The 18,434-nt window shown below is 41.1% G+C and overlaps 1 protein-coding gene across 1 annotated transcript in view; it reads right to left on the reverse strand.

The window, feature by feature from the left end:
- The window catches only part of CRYL1 (crystallin lambda 1), a 157,178-nt gene that overhangs the window by 25,361 nt on the left and 113,383 nt on the right, over positions 1 to 18,434 (reverse strand). The window contains exon 4 of the mRNA XM_040621238.1: positions 6,394 to 6,555. Coding sequence (XP_040477172.1) covers positions 6,394 to 6,555 — 162 coding nt within the window. The remainder of the gene's footprint in view (positions 1 to 6,393; positions 6,556 to 18,434) is intronic.

An 18,434-nucleotide genomic window follows, 5' to 3' on the forward strand; every position in this document is an offset into this window, starting at 1 on the left:
GTTAAGCCTCAAATGTCTGTCCGCCCCCCCATCAAATCTCACCTAGAAATCACACAGCATCAGAACTCTACCGCAGCCTCGACATCACAATACAGCCTGAGATTAGAAGGGCCGATCCACGGTGAGTAGGCCCTAATGGAAATGCTTGCTTCGCCCAGCTTTTACACTTTGGGCTCTGGTTTCCTTGGTGTACTTTGAGAAACTGTACTTGAATATTCATTCCCAAAGAGAATTACCCTGGGTCCAAAGAAAATGCTGCTTGGTAAAACTTGATTAGCCTTGCCATTAAAAGCCAAATGCAGTGCAGTAAATTGTTTCCCAAATGATGCTTTTAAATAATTTTTCCTTGATATAGGGACGAAAATTCATAGAATCTTATAGTCACTTCAAGAAGCATCCATTTTAAAATGACTTCTACAGAAAAGGGAAAGAAAAATTTCTTTCTCCTAGGACACTGCTTGGGAGAGGCCTATAGTCCACACACAGCTTAGCTTCCGAGAAGACTCCTGCTCTCAGCCTGCCCTGGTCACTCTCTCTCAGCCCCCTTAGAAAGCAAGAGAGGATGGCACCTGTTTCCAAGTAAGTAAATTATAACTCAGTGCCGCAACTGAATCACTTGTCTCCTGCCTATACTCTTTTGAAAATGTCTACCTCTAGCTTTTTTAAATATCAGAATTGTAAGAACTGGAAGTCTGTGTATCTTAGATGAATTTTATCTTACTATCAGACAAAGGTGTTGGGCTTAAGGTCTTTCAATGTTGCAAGCCTCATGGGTAGCAAAAACACAGATTGAGACAACAGTTAAAAAGCATTTGTAAGTACAACTTGCTAGTTTCCTCATGCAAGTATTCCTCACAGGCTCTCCTCCAGCCCACACTCTCCTTAAATGGCGGTACTCCCAGGCTGCCATCACTGGCCTCCTTCTGTGCCCACTCTCTGGCTCTAGGCAGAATTCAACAGTTCCCAGGGCGTCATCCTCACCCCAAAACACTGAGATCTCACAGGGAGCTCACCTCCCACTCCAGGTCCAATTTATAATTGTGTACTGGATACACCCCTAGGATAGCCAACAGGCATACACTCAACCTGTCACAAATTAAACTCCCTTCTCTCCCACCCTAAAACCCTGGGTCCTCTTCCTAGCATCCCATCTTGATGAGAACACCATCACAGCCCCAACACCCAAGTTAGTACCATGAGCAGTATCCTTGGTGCTTACCTCTCTCCTGCCTCCCCCACTCCCCATCAGTGATTCTGTCAATTCTATGCACATCTCTCAAAAAACCCATTCCTGCCACCACACGCTTAGCTCAGGCCATCACCTCCAAGTCAGATTCTGGCACTCTCCTCACTGGCCTCCACCTCCAGGCTCATTCTCTCTGCCACTGCCAAGGTGATCCTTTGTCAGGCAGGGGCCTGTCAAATCCAGAGACACAAAGGTGAACCTGAGGCTGCAAGGGCTGGGGGCAGGAGGATGGAGAGTTGCTGTTTAATGGGGACAGAGTTTCAGTTTCAGAAGACAGAAAGTCTGAATGGATGGTGGTGAGGTCTGCACGACAGTGTGAATGTGCTTACTGCCACTGAACTGTACACTTGAAAATGGTTATGATGGTAAATCTTATGTGTATTTTATCACAATTAAAATTGAGGAAAAAAAAAAACTAAAAACAGGATGCTGATCATACCACCTGCAGTTCAAAACCCTGCAGGATCCTGATTCCCCCCACCCACAAAAATACAACTGCATGATCCAGCCCTTTGAGCTTCCTAAAACAGGTTGAGTTTTCACACTTCTGTGTCCATGCGCTCAAGTTGATAAGCTTCTGAGCAAGGACCTCCCAGAGTCTGAGGGCCTACAGGGGGTTGTTCTTGCTATGGCACCTCAGTCCTGGGACAAGGACCCTAATCCCTACTACAGGCTCAGAGATGAACAGTGACAATGACAGGTGTGCCTTAAATATAACATGGTAGAGAGAGGAGAGGTGGGGATGGGAGAGGACAAGAGGTAAGCAAAGCAAGCAACTTTTTTTTAAAAGATTTTATTTATTTGACACACAGAGGTGGGGGTGGCACACAAGCAGGGGCAGCGGGAGAGGGAGAAGCAGGCTGAGCAGGGAGCCCAATGCCGGGCTCGATCCCAGGACCCTGAGATCATGACCTGAGCCGAAGGCCGACACTCAACAGACTGAGCCACCCAGACGCCCCAGCAAGCGACTCTCTTAGATAGGAAAGGAATGGCTGTGTTTCCTGACTGCTATTCGGTTTCTGACATGGACGGTAGCACCTGGGCCTTCTGAGCTCAGGAGTCTGTGAGTTAGACTTAGAAACACGCCCTCAAGAAATGGGAAGAAAAAACAAAGAGGAAAGGAGGTAACTTCCTTAAAGGTTACAGGAGATGGTCCTGGGCTCAGCTGGCCAGAGAGTGGGGCTGAGCTTTGCTGGAGGCTCTTTGAGAGCTCAGGTTGAGCAGGGCAGTCCAAGGGGGGCAGTCTCCATTCACCTCGTGAAAAGCCTGCCCAGAATCTGGACCACAGCCTGGGAGGCATGTGATCACGGCGATAGCACAGCCCAACACAGAGGCTTCGTTTATTTTCCCTGCAGCAGATTAAACAGAGTTAAACTCACAGAGGAAAGGCAGACTGTCCCTTTTCCCAGAACACAGGCACAGCAATTTGCAATTCATTCTCACAGCCCTGCTGGGGAGGGGGCACTCCTGACCAGGTGAATTCCTCTTCTTCTTTATGAGAGGAGTGTAAAAATGAAGGGGTATCTTGCTTCAGCAGGCTGAGAGGCTTTAATCCCTCACCATTTTGATAACTTAGGTAGTAAAGTCCTTTCGTTAGTGATAAGCCCTACCACCCCCTTCCTGAACTCACCCTCCACAGACAGAGAGGGAAAGGCAGCCCCTCTGAAGGCAGTAACTAGTAATGTGAAATGGGCACTGCCGGCACACGCACACACACGTGTTCTCCAAAAACAGACGAACATTCAAATGACCGTCAACATGAGGGCACATGGTTCCGGGTCAGGTGGGAGAGTAAGTCGGAAAAGGTGCAAGCGTGGGCAACGAGTGCTCCGATGGGAATACTCTGGGCTCCTTACGCAGGCAGGGCCTGATTTAATTCCAGGCTGTGTTAGAGCGCCATGGCCAACTAGTAACCTAAGTGAGAGCTGTGTGTTTAGGAACTGTTTCCACCCAAGACTGTAATCCCTGAGCAGATGTGTGTCCTTCCCAGGCAGAGCCATCTATAGGGCATCCATAAGAGTGGCACCAAGAGCATGTGATGGGCTAAAGCAGCCCCCATCAGCTCCATGGCACCATCACGTCCCCAAGTGAAATAAGGTTGTAAAATGTGGCTGAAACGATCAGTAGAAAACTGCTGCTTTGATTGATTGCTAACACAGATCTAAGTACCAAGAGAGAATGCAACCAAACTCAACCCTCAGATAACCACCAGCCACCAAATGGCCATCCCTGAGCCCCTCTACACATCCCCGGGGAGACAAGGCAGACAAGCAAAGGCAACATAAAAACATTTGAGTGGAAGACTGTCAGGGACACAGAGAAGGGCCACATTAACACCCTCTTCCTGAGCCTGTCACTTTCCTGACTCTAGTCTGTGAAGCCCACTCAAAATTCCCACTCAAACTACCTGTATGCTGAGAGAACACACTCACCCAGCCATGCTGAGCTGACCTGAAAGCTTCTCACTCCCCAGTGGGAAAAGGTGCCCAAGACACAGTACGTGATGTGGAAACTCCTTGGCTGCTGGTTCTTCCGAGGAGGGGTGGAGGCAGCAATCTTTGGCAACTGCTGACTATCCACTTTTGCCCCAGCCTTTCAGAGGCATGAATGGGCTTCCTTTTCCTTTATGCTGTTTCCTGACTGGGCAGAGTTGTGGGTGACTGGAGCACAGAGCTGAGGTAGTGGCACGTGAGCTGACACGCTGGGCTTCTCCTGCCTGGCCTGCAGGGCTGAAGGGAAACTGTAGCTCCCCAAAGATCATAAATGGTTCTGGATTACTTAGGGACTGTCCATCCAGTTTAGGTTAAACTGTTCAAAGATGATTTTTTTCACTCTCCTTGAGCTCAATGGAATGATTAAACAATGGGCAGCACAAAAGAAAGGATAAAACTCCAAAGACAGTCAACTTGGGCGACTTCATCTGCTTTAGTTAATGTTGGCTTTGGTATAAAATAATCTACAGAAGTAATAAGACATTAATTTTTGAAATAAGGTCTGAGCTTACTTTGGCTATGCTGCTTGCCTTTGATTAAAGAAGTAAACGCGAACAACCCTGGAATTGTAGGAGAAATGTCATTATTCCACAGTCACCGGCTGAACTGCTAGTCGGAGGTGCTTGTTAGGTGTGACAGGAAAGTGAATAAGGTGTAGTCTCATCTACCAGGTAGTTTAAAATTAAGAGATATAGGTAGAAGTCGAGTTAAAGGACTTAGGAGGTATTTTCTAAACAATTTGACTTCGTTGTTTTTTTCTTTTATTTTACCTGACTTAGAAAGTAAAATCTCTTTACATCAAAAACCAGGGATGTACTGTATGGTGACTAACATAATAAAAAAATATTATTATTAAAAAGAATAAATAAAATAAAATACAACTTAAAAAAAAAAGAAAGTAAAATCTCTGGTTAGAAATTGGAAGTTTTCAGGCAAGAGGCTTACACTTTTCACTGAAGCAACTAACAATGGTTTACAGTTTCTAAGAGTCCTTTTTACGGACATGTAAATGCCATAGAAGCAAAGATAGGACATGTTTATGCACTTGGTATTTGGATGCTTCAGTTAAGGTCCCTCCTGGTGCTAATTTCCTATATCTGAGTGGTAGCTAGACATGACCGGTTTTCTTTATGTTCTGTGGGTCTAAGTCTCTGTATTTTATCACCAATCTTGACTTCCCATTATACTTCAGTAGGAGAACATCTGGACAGATACATACAGTCATGTGAATGGTGGTCCAAGCTGCCCCTCTTCTCAGCACATAGAATTCAGCAGGCATCTGTGACTCCCCCTTTTTCCTCAGCTCCCTGGGCAAGTCTGTTACCCGCCGCCCCCAACTCTGAACTACTCTTGCTCAGAAAGAGGACTTTCCCTGCTCTCAGTCTAGGACACTCAGCTTCACTGAGGCCCTGGTCACCCATTCTTGGAATACTGCCCCAATTCTGTGAGGCAGCTCCTCCCCTCTCTGAGCCATCTTCAAAATAGAAAGAACCTTCCGATTACCCTCCAAAGGCACCATTTCCACCACATCACAAGGCTGCTCTGTGCCTAAGCCAGTCCCAGGTCTTCAGAGCAACTCTCAATATTCTGTATAACCCAACTGTTCCCAAGCCTTCCAGCTTTTTCCTCCTGCTCCCCAAGTATGTGAGGTATGTGTGTTCTTCCAGTAGGCTGGTCTTCTCGCAGCTCTGCACACCCCACGCTTGCTCTTGGCCAAGGGTCTTTGTTTACACTCTTTCCCAGCCTCACATTCTCTCCTCCCTTGTCAGTCCAACCAGATCTTGCCCACCTTGGCCCCCAGCTTCTCCATTAGCCTCTCCTCAGCCTTCCCCTCTGATGGCCTGCTGGTGCTGGGGGTGTGGCCACTGTCATCTACTACCCTATTTATTATGGCTTGAGCTAAGTTAGCTTTTCTGTCCTAACAGTCTGTCCCGGTTCTCCAAGGTCACACTGAGCTCAGTCAGTACTCAAACCCCCACCAAGTGATCCCTGGATCTCCTCTCTGATTCCTCTTTCGTCACATTACCACATTCACCTCAAAAAGATTTACTGAGTGCTTGCACATCAATTTGGAAACCACTGTCCAATATAACTCATCCTGTACCCCCAGTGAATAAGTCTGCCCAGGTAATTACAACAAATGGGTACAAGGGAACAAGAAAAAGGGGTAGGGGTTTAAAGTCAACCTACTGAACCAGAATCTCAGGAGCAGGACCCATAATCTTGACTTTAGCAAAACTGGTCCTACTTTGAATTGTGTCGAGTAAACCGCACAGCACAGTGACATGGCTACAAAATCTTACTCAATGTATACATTTTTTAAATGTAGCTTTTTCCCTGACAGTAGCATTATGTGTTTAGTAGTTTCTCTCTTCAGCTGGACAGTGAGTCTCATAAGAGTGAAAATGTGTAAGTATGTCTCATTCTATCCCATTATGCATTGGGTACGCAGGTACAATTCAAGGCATTTTTGGATTAAATTCTTTTTTAAAATGCCGGTATTGTACTACTTTCTATATTTATATAATTTTAATTGTGTGGCATATGAATTATACCTCAATAAAGCAGTTAAAATATACTAGCAGATTAGTCAAAATGTATTGCTCTAAAAACCAGAATGAGATACAACCAGTTCTTGAGGTTTAATGCACTCACGGGATGGGCCACAATGCACTGCTTCACGTGCGCCAGGCCAGCAAACAACTTGGAAGGCAGGAGGCAAGAGGTGGAGCTGCTCAACACAACTTTATCATCAATGATTTGGTCTAACTGAGCAAAAATCTTCTTCTTCAGCTCCAGGTTTTCTGGCACGCATTCCTGGAAAGGACATATTCAAATTACTATTCATGATGCTGCACTCAGTCAGGCCCCAAGCAAAGCATATGTCATGTTTGATTCATTCCCCAAATGAACCAATCAGAAAACTACTAGCAAAATTTAAGAGCAAAACAAAAAGCTGCCGAGAAACGCAGCCAAATCTCCATAACTCTGGAAACGGTGACATGCTATGGGAGTTGTATTTTCTAGTTTTACATGGGTCTTAAAATTCTCATAATAGAAAAGTCGACCAACTGAAAATTCCCGTAATAAAACACGGTGTGCCAAGTCTTTGGGGGTGGACACGACAGCTCCTTTGGCAAAATGCTACAAACAGCAACAGTAGTCATCACCACTTATTTTCCCTATCTGTCCTGACCATCAGATCAACTTATCTTCAAGGAAAAATCTTATCTTCATGAAATGAACAAACATGTTACATCCATAATTCCCAAAGGCTTCTTGAGCATCCATTCCTAGGGGAAATCCTTTTGAAAAGGACCTTTGTTTCTAAAAATCTAAAATTACTTTAATAGGGGCATGGGAGGAGGACAGAGGAGCAAATTTGGATTAAGTGCTGCAGATAACACGGCTCTGAAATTCTAATCATGCACAGAGCCGGGGCAGAGGGAGATGACATTTTTAAACACCCAAGAGCGGGCCCGCAGGTGAGGCCTGTCCCTGGGAATGTGATACGCACGGTGGGTACTGCCCTGCTGCGGACAGAAGCAGAATGGGAGAAGGGTACTCAAGCTGCTCCAGCACTAGAAATACTAGAGGCATCCTTACCCTCCTGCCACCAACTCCTCTGGGAAACGACACAGGGCCACTCCTACCCAAATGGGTCACAGCTTACCTGGAGGCAAGACGCCTTTCAGGGCAGGTATCATGAACTCCCAAAGTTCCCCGGTGAGTTTATAGGATAATAGTCTCAGTATGGCTCGGTAATCATCAGCATCAGAATCCACTGGGTGCTTGTCAAAAATGCAAATTCTCAGGCCCTCATCCCAGACCTACTGACAGTCGGGGCCAGGTGGGGGGAGTCCAGATACCTGCATTTTTGTCAAACATTCCAGTGATTTTTGTTCCTACTGAAGTTTGAGATCCACTAGTCTGAGGTGTGGATCCAAAGTATGAGTCATCTATACTCTGAGTGTGACATGCTACCAAATACGTCCTCGAGAATCTCTCCACTCTGATGTCAGAGCTCTGTCCTACCCTCCTCCCCCAGCTACTCAGGGACCAACCAAGGATGTCCTGATTAGGGTATTAGCATTGTGGTAGCAGAAATGGTATAAACACCAGCAGATAACCAAAAGTGTGTAAAGGTGAATATGAAACGCTGAAGGACTACTAGTAATGATATGAAAAACACCTCTCAGGGGCGCCTGGGTGGCGCAGTCCTTAAGCGTCTGCCTTGGGCTCAGGGCGTGATCCCAGCGTTCTGGGATAGAGCCCCACATCAGGCTCCTCCGATAGGAGCCTGCTTCTTTCTCTCCCACTCCCCCTGCTTGTGTTGCCTCTCTCGCTGGCTCTCTCTGTCAAATAAATAAATAAAATCTTAAAAAAAAAAATTACCCCTCAAAAATAAAGAAAATATGTTCAAGTTTGATTATTTTAATACCTAATCATTAATAATGAGATCTAATATACTGAAATCAGCTGTGTAAATATTATGACAAATTCCATTTTTATATCCTCTACAAGATTAAAAAAGTTCTACTCTGAGGGTAGGGAGTCAATATTGTATTTATTTATACTTTTTAAAATATAATCAAACCATGTGAAATTTTACTAAGGACAAAAGATCGTATAAGCGCCACATCTCAAAGACAGAAAAAAAAAATGGAGTCATTTAAGAACTGTAAAGGCCATTGTATTAAATCCCCTTATCAAAAAGCGGAAAAAAGCTACAGTAGCTGGCTGGTTGTACTAATTCCTGGATCAGTTAAGTCAGCAAGTTGGGTTACGTTTAAATGGAGCCTTGTAGTAAAGCCAGAGACTAAGAATGATGCAGATACTGTTTAAGCTAATAAAAGAGTCCTCGTGAATAGCCTTATTGTTAGCCTTTCATGCAGATTCCCCCCTGAAATTCTATGCCTTTCTTCAGATCATTTGATTATCAAAGAGGCAAGAAAACTTGAACCAGAGGAAACCCAAACCTGCTACAATTATGTAAGGGTTTTTTAATAGCACATTTGCTTTAAGTTTTGTTGTTGTTGTTGTTGATAGTAACAACTGTGTTCAATTTGGTGGGCCAGGGTTATAATGCCTCTGTCCATGTCAAGCCTTGAGTTCATTTCCTTGCTATTCAGTAGGGAACCAATACTCCCTGTCTGAGAAATGGAGTCTGAAACGCTATTAAATCAGGACCCTCATCACTTGTGGTTGATTGCAAAGCTAACAGAGCCTGAGAGGAAGGGCAGAGAAAGGTACCAAACAATGAGAGAGCTGAGAACCTAAATGCCAAGCAGGCTTGCTCTCTCTAAACTACAGCCATGTGACCAGGTGAGAATCCAGCCAGTGCCTTCTCAAAGCAGCAGTGTTTTTCAGGGGTCCTTTCTAGAGAAATCACCACTGAAGGTAATAAGCTTGACTTGGCTTAAATTAAACTCTGACAGCATTTTGAAAGCAATGATGATTATCTGTTTCTGTTCTGTTTGTTTTGAAGTGGGAAGGAGACACAACACATAATAAAATTCTCACACACAACCACTATAAGTCGGTACGCTCAGATTTCAACAAACAAAACTCTGGGGAAAAGTAAAGCACATGTAACTTCCCAAGTACCACAGCCCTACCTGGTACATCAGAAGAGTTCACTCATCTCAGGCAGTACCACATAGTTAAAAGGTAAGGTCAAGTTTAAACACTTTTTCCCTTGCCTTCTTGAAAGGAAGAAACTGAATGATGGTATTATAGGTATAACTTTTAATTCTCTCTAACTTACATTTTAAAAAGTAAATCATTTTTAAACTTTGGCGTTTTGTTATTAGTCAATGTTAGTCAATTAGGAATGTTCTAGAAAAGCAACATGGCCACAGCAAGTGAGTGTACTGGATAATTCCCAGACAAAGGGAATAAGAACTCGCTTCTAAAATTTACTCACTTTCTGTGCAACAATACCATTTTCCAAAGCAAATATTTTCATGGGGAAAATTAAATTTCATTGATTTTTTTTAAAAAATCAATTCAGGCATTTTAGATAGGTGTTCTGTTGCTAGAAAATCTACATTTGTTAATACAAAACATCTGGAAGCAATCTTCAATGTGCTTTCCAGAAAAAAAGTAAAATTAAATTAGAAGACCTCAGTATTTAAAGTATTTTACATGCAAAGAAGTTCTATTAGCCAACAGACATGAGGAAAGACATGGCAAGAAAAGAAAGGTGAGCTAAGACCCCACTGCAATCATGGCAGAAGGAAATTCATTCTCAAACCCGAGAGAAGTGATCCACATTACAACGTCTGTCAGTGCTGATTATTACCTATTCAAGTTTTCATTATCACAGGCAATAAGCTGTACTATGCCCTAACCAGGGGCTTATTTTTTTCCTTAACATCAATAAAAAGTTTTAAAAAACATATTACAAAACCCAGAGTTTACAATAATCTATAACAAATTATAGGAGCGCCTGGGTGGCTCAGCTGTTAAGCGTCTGCCTTCAGCTCAGGTCATGATCCCAGGGTCCTGGGATCGAGCCCCGTGTTGGGCTCCCTGCTCGGCGGGACGCCTGCTTCTCCTTCTCACACTCCCCTTGCTTGTGTTCCCTCTCTCACTGTCTCTCTCTGTCAAATAAATAAATAAAACCTTTAAAAAAATAAAATAAAAAAATAAAATATAATAAAATAAAACAAATTATACCCAATCTAGAGAGACCTTTCCAAAGTAAAAATCAGTGTAGACCGTATTTAGGAACGTTACTTCCTGGGGATTAGGTGTTATGGTTACCAGGATTACTGTTGTTTGCTTTAAATAGCAGTCTTTTCTTTGAGCGACCACAGGGGATGGAGAAGAGGCTGAAGTGGCACCTGCAACAATTGCTGTCCTGATTATGAGTCTATGTTCCATCCTCATTCTGATGCTATTTCTGGTACCTTTTATCATTTATTTAGAACTCAGTTAAAACACTTGCCATGAAAAAAATACAATTAAAAATAGTTCATTTAAGCCTGCAAATAGCATATAGTTTTACTGCATTTCTAAATATTTCTCATGAGGAAGACTCGGGACTTTTAATACAAAATTTTTACTTAACAAAGTGCTGGGAATAGCATAAAACACAAAATTGGAGGAGAATTAAGTAAGGCATCAGGAATGATTTTTTTTTTTTAGATTTCATTTATTTGAGAGAGAGAGAGCAGGCAAGCGTTCATGAGCTGGGGGAGGGGCAGGGGGAGAGGGATAAGCTGACTCCCTGCTGAGCACAGAGCCCAATGTGGAGCCATCCCAGGACCCCAAGATCACAACCTGAGCTGAAATCAGACACCTAAACAACTCAAGCACCCAGACGCCCCAAGCGCTGAATTTTTTTTTTTTTTTAAGATTTTTATTTATTTATTTATTTGACAGAGAGACAGCCAGTGAGAGAGGGAACACTAGCAGGGGGAGTGGGAGAGGAGGAAGCAGGCTCCCAGTGGAAGAGCCTGATGTGGGGCTCGATCCCAGATCACCGGGATCACGCCCTAAGCCGAAGGCAGACGCTTAACGACTGTGCTACCCAGGCGCCCCCCAAGTGCTGAATTTTTAAGAAGAAAAATGAAAAATAAGTTGATGTGAAGGATATCACATCAATCACTGAGACCATTTATTACCAGTGAGGACTATCTTTAAATTCCAGGTGACAAATCTGAGAAGACTACATAAATTATTTTCTTGTATGACTTTGTTTTTGCCTCCATATCAAACACACTTTAGTATAAAGCATTTCCATCAGGGAATCTCTCTTTATAATGAAGTAATTCTCAAAGCAGCAGAGAACAGGGAGAGGGTCTATTTGTGATATTTGGAAGGAAATTAAAACACGATGCTTTTTTTAAATAATAATTGGACTAGATACTTCTAGCCCAAACACTTTGTTATTGCAATGAGTGAAACAACAAATTGCATTCAACATTTTGTTGGATGACAACCACTGTTTTATGAAAACTTCTCATTTTTGAAAACTCTATAGTATCATAAAACTAGTTTCACTTGCAACCATGTATATATTTGACTATAAAATAATTTTATAGTACTTTCCACAGGAACAGCAACACCAAGGCAATAGCTATCTGTATCTTGACTCCGTCTGTCCAGAGGGGACACCAAAAGTCAAAATTTATGGGTATGACTAAAACAGTTCTTATTTATTCTTCAAATTTCTTTAATAAAAAAAAGTCTAAAATATCAACAAGTCAAGCATCCAATTTAAGAAGTCAGGAACAGAACATAATAAATCCGAAGAAAAATAAAAAGACTACAATAAAGATGGCAAAAACCAATCAAATAGAACTAGATTTTCTCAAAACTCAGTCCCAGACTCCTCTCTTCTCACCTCAATTCTCTCCCTAGGAAATCCCAACAAAGCCCACAGCTTAACTCACCAATCTAAAGATTCAATTCACCTTTTATTTCTCCTTCTCAAACTATCTTCACATGGATACTTCACAGGCACCTCAAATTTATCTAATCTGATCCCCTCTTCTAGTGTTAGCTGGCATATAAATTTTCCAGTATAGAAAGAAAAACCTTAAATACTCTATTAATCTCAAGAACCATAGGGAAGTAACATCACAATTCTAGTCCCCTGCCTACAAAATCACTAGGTTTACGGTCTACTGACTCTCATTATTTTGTAAAATGTTTCTGTTTTGTTTTGTTTTTGTACAATGTTTCTAAAGCATCAAATTTATGTGATAAAAATATTTATAATCAGCAATGTTAATATTTAGTAGTCTAATACTAAGTAACACTATTTTAATGACTACCTACTATATACTTAAAGGTGTCATAAAGCCATTCCCCCCGCCCCAGTACAATCATATGACCAAATCCAGAGCATACTAAGGTATAAATAAGCATGATGCAGGCTCCAAAACTGGGGGAGGAAGGAAATTTTGTATTTCAATATTCTAAAGGTTTACATCTCACATGCAAGAGAAAATAAACATACTAAGAGAACACTGCCCATCTTTTGAATTGACATTTAGAAAATGGCTATATTTAAACAAACACCAATACTGTAAAACAGAATTCAAAGATGAAAGCTCCATGAGAGTAGGTCTTTTTATTTTTACTTTATTGCTGTATTCCCAGCTCCAAGAATAATGCCTGACGAGGAGAAGGTATTCAGTAAACATTTGTTGAATCAATTAATTAATTAATGAAAAATTCTGTGATGTAGTCAGTTTCATACAACACCCCACATGCTCATTGAATACATATTTACTCTTCTCGATCATTACATTATTTTAGAGAAAATGTCTAAAGAGGACTGAAACAATAAACACAAGACACCTCCCTGCTTTCTGGCAACCCATGGGGCAATCCTACCCATTCCTAGACCTACACATTCAAAACAGACTTCCATCTGCCACGGACTAAAGGTCTGTTCTCTTTTACTAAGGATTTGTTCTGACTTAGGAAGATACTCCACTGAAGTCCAGGCATTTGTGTCTCTCCTTCTTCCCCCAACTCTGCAATAGCACGGAGCTCTGAGTGTGAACTGATCTGTCTCCTTTCAGTATGTATGTGATGGATGGACTCTCAGCTACTGCAATCTGTTCCATGCTGCATAGCAGGAAGCTGGCACTACTGCTAAAGCCCCTCCCATTATTCAGCTACTAGTCATGCTGCTAATCCCACAGATAGGACTCCATGCTAAAAACAACCTCCAGTATTTTTTAATAGAAAAAAATTCTGTCACCTATATCTAATGCAATGACTCCCATTTCATTTACAGTATAAATCATAACATTATGCCACAACCTACAGAAGCTTCTCTTTGTATATGTATTTGTGTACTAGTCTAGAAGTATTTTGGAATCTTGAAGAAAGCTAATACGTGAAGTAGATCCACTGAGGGGACCTTGGGAAGATGGAAGTCTGAAACTGGCTGACAAGTTACTATTAGCATTAACATCTGAATTCAAATACACTTCTGATGAGGAACTCGTCTATGTAAGGAACTTTCCTACTCAACAGAACAAGAAGGTGTAGACCCTGCTTTTCAAGAAGCACATGTTTTAAGAAGCACATAAAACAAAAACAAACAAAAAACCCAGACATTCATGCAAGTAGCTATAACAGAGCAGACAATATGCACTGTAACCAAAGCAAGCAACATGACAATATGGCACCAAGCCAGAAGGCCACACTTAGCTGGTCAGACTTGAGGATTACAGACACTATAGAGTCTGGTCAAAGTAGGAATACTAACATAGTATCACCAACTGCTCTTAAGTGGTATTGGTGAATGGGGGGGTGGAGGGGCACACATGTTAGTAACAACAGAAGGAACATTAAAATGTTTCTATCTGGTCTCCAAAATGTCTTACTTACCAACCATAACCCAGGGCCTACCACTGGGCACAGAAGGAGCTATAACAATAAATTACTTGTAGAGAGCATTCCACTTTTGATAATGGTACACTAGGTTGTCTGCGACAATCTTCCTGCTGAGAACAACTAAAAAAGCTGAAAACATATAAAAAATAATCTGTCTGAAACAGTGAAGAACTGCAGGCCCAAGATTCGGGTAGTAGGGAAACTTGGAGATATAAGCCTCACATACAGCTCCTCTTTAATCCTCAAAGCAATTGTTTATTTCAAAAGCAGACACAAAATGACTGAAATGATAAGCAAGGCTTTTGGCAGACTCAGAGTGCTGAGGGAAAACTGGAGCTCAGGGCCTGGTAACTGCTCTAGGCTTCCAGTTGGGACCCTCAAGGGCTATACCCTGGAGTAACAGTGACCAGTCTTCACAAGCCTCAACTTGCCTCAACTCATTTCAACCCATGATTAAATTAGAGATAAGCTCCTAGCCTAGCTTCTCTGGAGGACAAAAGCATAACTAGAACCTTGGTTTTTCATAAGCCATGTCTCACACTTAAACAAAAAAACAAAACGGATAGCAGAGAAGACTTGACTGAAAACTAAGAGAGAAAACAGACTTCAGAAATAGACCTATAGGACATCCACAGAATGGTGTCACCAGATATAAACTCTGAAATAACTTATTAATATGTTTAAGAACTAAAAGATACTGAAAAATTTTAGCATATAACTAGTAACTATAAAAAGAATCACATAGAAACTCAACAACTGAAAAATACAATGAAGACTTTTAAAAGACAGACTTAGCTGAAGAAATAAATAATTTGGAAGATACATCGGGATAAAATATCCAGACTGAAGCATGAAGAGACAACAGAATGGAAAATACAGAAAATACAGAATACAGAAAAGAGCATTGGAAATGTTGAAGAGTTCTAACATACAGGTAAATGCAGTTCCAGAAAGAAGTGAAGTGAAGTTGGGGAGAGAGAAAGAAACAAAAAGGGGGGTGGATAGAAGCAATACATAAAGAAAGAATCGATTTCCAAAACTGACTAAGAATTATTATAAAGTGATTATGATAATATGGACACCCATAGAATGAGACACTATAACCATTAAAGCAAGGGAGCCTACTTTTCAATACTGAATTAAATAGTAAAGTACACAAGACAGGTTAGGTAAAGAATATACAAGTCTCCCTTACAACTGTAAAATAAATGTACATAAAATATTGGAAGGAAATATACAAACTGGTAATAGGGACTCCATCTCTGGGCAATAAGAATACTAACAACTTTATTCTTTTATAAATAAATTTTCTAATTTTCTGTAATCACCATTAATTACTTATACAATCAGAGGAATGTTATTTAAAGGATATGATTTTGTATTATAGTAAGATTAGAATTATACATGGAAAGAATGGAAACATGCATATAAACATACTATCAAGATTATAATCTAAGAGCGATGGGATTAAAAGTGATTTTTTTTCTCCATTTTTTCAAGTTTTTACATTAATTTTAAGGCAAGACAATGTTTAAGGATAATATCAAGAATTATAAAGAATCTGAGATTTTGCCCTATATGGAAGCTAACAAGGTTGCCCGCCATAGTTTCACAGATGCTCACAGAAGACATGAGACTCTTGGGTCAGAGATGAAGGACAATATTACAGGATATCAAAACAGCATGAGCTTCATGTTCACATCAGTTCTCCTTATCCCCAAGTCCCAGGGGGGTAACGTGAAGGGAGCCAGCTGGATCTGGGTTTGTGTCCCAACTGAGGAACTTTGAGCTTATTAGGAAACACAAATCCCTCACAACTGACTATAAGCAACCCACCTGACCAATGCCCCAGAGGGTGACAGCAAACAAAACTGCCCTTTGCTCCAGAGAGAGACATTCTATTTTCCAAGGCTGTTAATTATACAAACATCCTTGAAAAGTTAGTCCAGAACAGAAGGGTCTCTCTTTCCCATGAGCATTGAAAAGAAAAAAAGATAATGAATCTCACAATAGATGATAAAGAATGTTGGCCCAAGGATGATTTTAACAGTAAACTAAAATTCTATACTACTCCTAAACCTCTAGCCAAGAAAGGAAAAATTCCCTTCCCATTGAAGATTTTGAAGGGTTTCTCTAGCACTAACTATCCCCAAATTAAAGACTCTATTTGATGCAAAACTCTTCTTGGTAAAACAGTTAATGAGAACACACACCCTACTAACAGGTGTATGTTTAGTCAGAGCCTCTATATTAACAAAGTTGCAATCCTTCTCGATTAAAAAAAAAAAAAAGTCTGACACCATGAGTCACAGCCTTAAATTTTTGAGAATGAATCCTATTTTAAGAATTGAGAGCCTGGGCATAAGGAGGAGCTGTCAGCAGCTTTTGTCACCCTCTTGGTCATTGGTTGATTCATTGGTCTGGCTAGTTTTACCCTTTCTGCTCACTAAGGAGGCCACTTCCCTCAAGAAAGAAGATCCCCTCTTCATTCAAATGCATGAAAGGACAGTGAGAGTACCAAGCAGAGTGAGTCTTTACCCCTCATTTTACTCAGCTCTCTACGTCACTCAAACTAGTCCACTAGGGATTTTAAAAAAAGATTTACCTTTTTTGGTATAAGCAATAGTAAAGTAACAGCCATTCTAATCTTGCATATAGCTTCAAAGAAATATAGTATGTAGCTTCTTGTGTCTCACTATTGCATTAACTCAGGCAATATTCTTGGCTAGTTAAAGACCTCTAAGAAGCTAGCTCAAAGACAGGACCAACTAGCTGGATAATGAAGTCCACACATCTACACATTATTTAATCCAAAAACAGCATCAGGAAGATTCCTTGCTACTCCTGTGATAGGACAGCTAAATATTGCTTACTAAGTACTAAAAAAAAGTCCCTCCTCTGTGGCAAAAAGAATTTTATAATCCAGTTTTTAAAAAATTTAGCAATCATTTCTTTCAAGTCTATATTTATGCCAAAAAGATTTAGCCAGCAGTTGAAATTTTCTGTTCCACATTGCAACAGCCTGACAGGCTTCCTCCTGTGCAGGACAGCTGACAGACAAGTCTACAAGTGCATGATGAAACCCACTAACATTCTAATTCACTTAGGACTACAACCAGTAGACAGAGAGTTTTTGAAGTTCAAACGTCCACAGAAAAAATCTAAGGGAAATAATTGGAAACAATTGTGACTCCACATTTGACTCATTCAGAATGTGAATAAATACATTTTGATTCACTTAAGTGACTAGAGACAATAGCATGAAAACCTACCGTTGCTGAAAACCCATTTTATGTTGGGTGAAGGGAACGGAAATAAAAACCCTTATCCGTGGGGGATGAACAGGCACAGATGCTGAGAGAGAGCTAAGGGCACTGAGGAAGCCACATTCCCAAGCACCACAGACATAATGCCTGCCTAAGATAAAGGCCTAACCTGAACCACAAGAAAAGCCCCTCTCACTGCTCCCCATCACCAGGCTAACCAGTGTAAAGTAAAAAGTAACAGGAGAATATTTCTGGGAGAGGAACAGAATGAGAATATGGAAGAAGATCCTCTCTGAGGGCAGTGCAAAGGGAAGACTGAAAGGTGAAGGTGAAGATACTGAGGAGAAAAAACCTCAAGCCCACCAGTCTTGATCTTAAACACAAGGTATTACTAGAGGAATTTGAAACCTATAGTGTACCAATAGTGACCATAGCAATTACAGACCTTAAACCTTGACCACCTCCTAAGCAGATTAACTCAAATCCTCACAGTAAAAGCCTCACAGAAGAAAAGGCATGCCAAATCTCAGGTGTAAAAACTGTTTACCTCAGTCACTATTGTCCTACTCAAGATGTCTGGCTTTCAAAAACAAACATTTGTGAGGCATAAAAACAGTGCACACCCAGAGACAAAGTGATCATCAGGACCAGACTCCAATATGAATCAGATGATGTCATATCTGACAGTGAATTTAAAATAACTACAATTACTATGTTAAGGGCTCTAATGTAAAGTCTGAACATGCAAAATCACATGGGTAATTTTTAGCAGAGAAATGGAAACAATAAAAAAAGTACCAAAGAGAATATTAAAAATGAAAGAGTAACAAAGAACACCTTCAACTGGTTCATTCACAGACTCAAACAGCTGAGGAAAGAATCAGTGAACTTAAAGATGAGTCAAGGGAAATTATCCAAAATAAAGTAACAAAGAGCAAAAAGACTGAGAAGAACATACAGAGCATCCAAGACCTGTAGGAAGAGTATTAAATGACTGAACACTTACTTGTGCAACTGGAATCCTGGAAGAGACAGGGGAAAAAATGAAAGAAATAATGGTTGAGA

Source organism: Ursus maritimus, unplaced genomic scaffold (assembly GCF_017311325.1).
Source record: "Ursus maritimus isolate PB19 unplaced genomic scaffold, ASM1731132v1 scaffold_10, whole genome shotgun sequence".
NCBI lineage: Eukaryota > Metazoa > Chordata > Mammalia > Carnivora > Ursidae > Ursus > Ursus maritimus.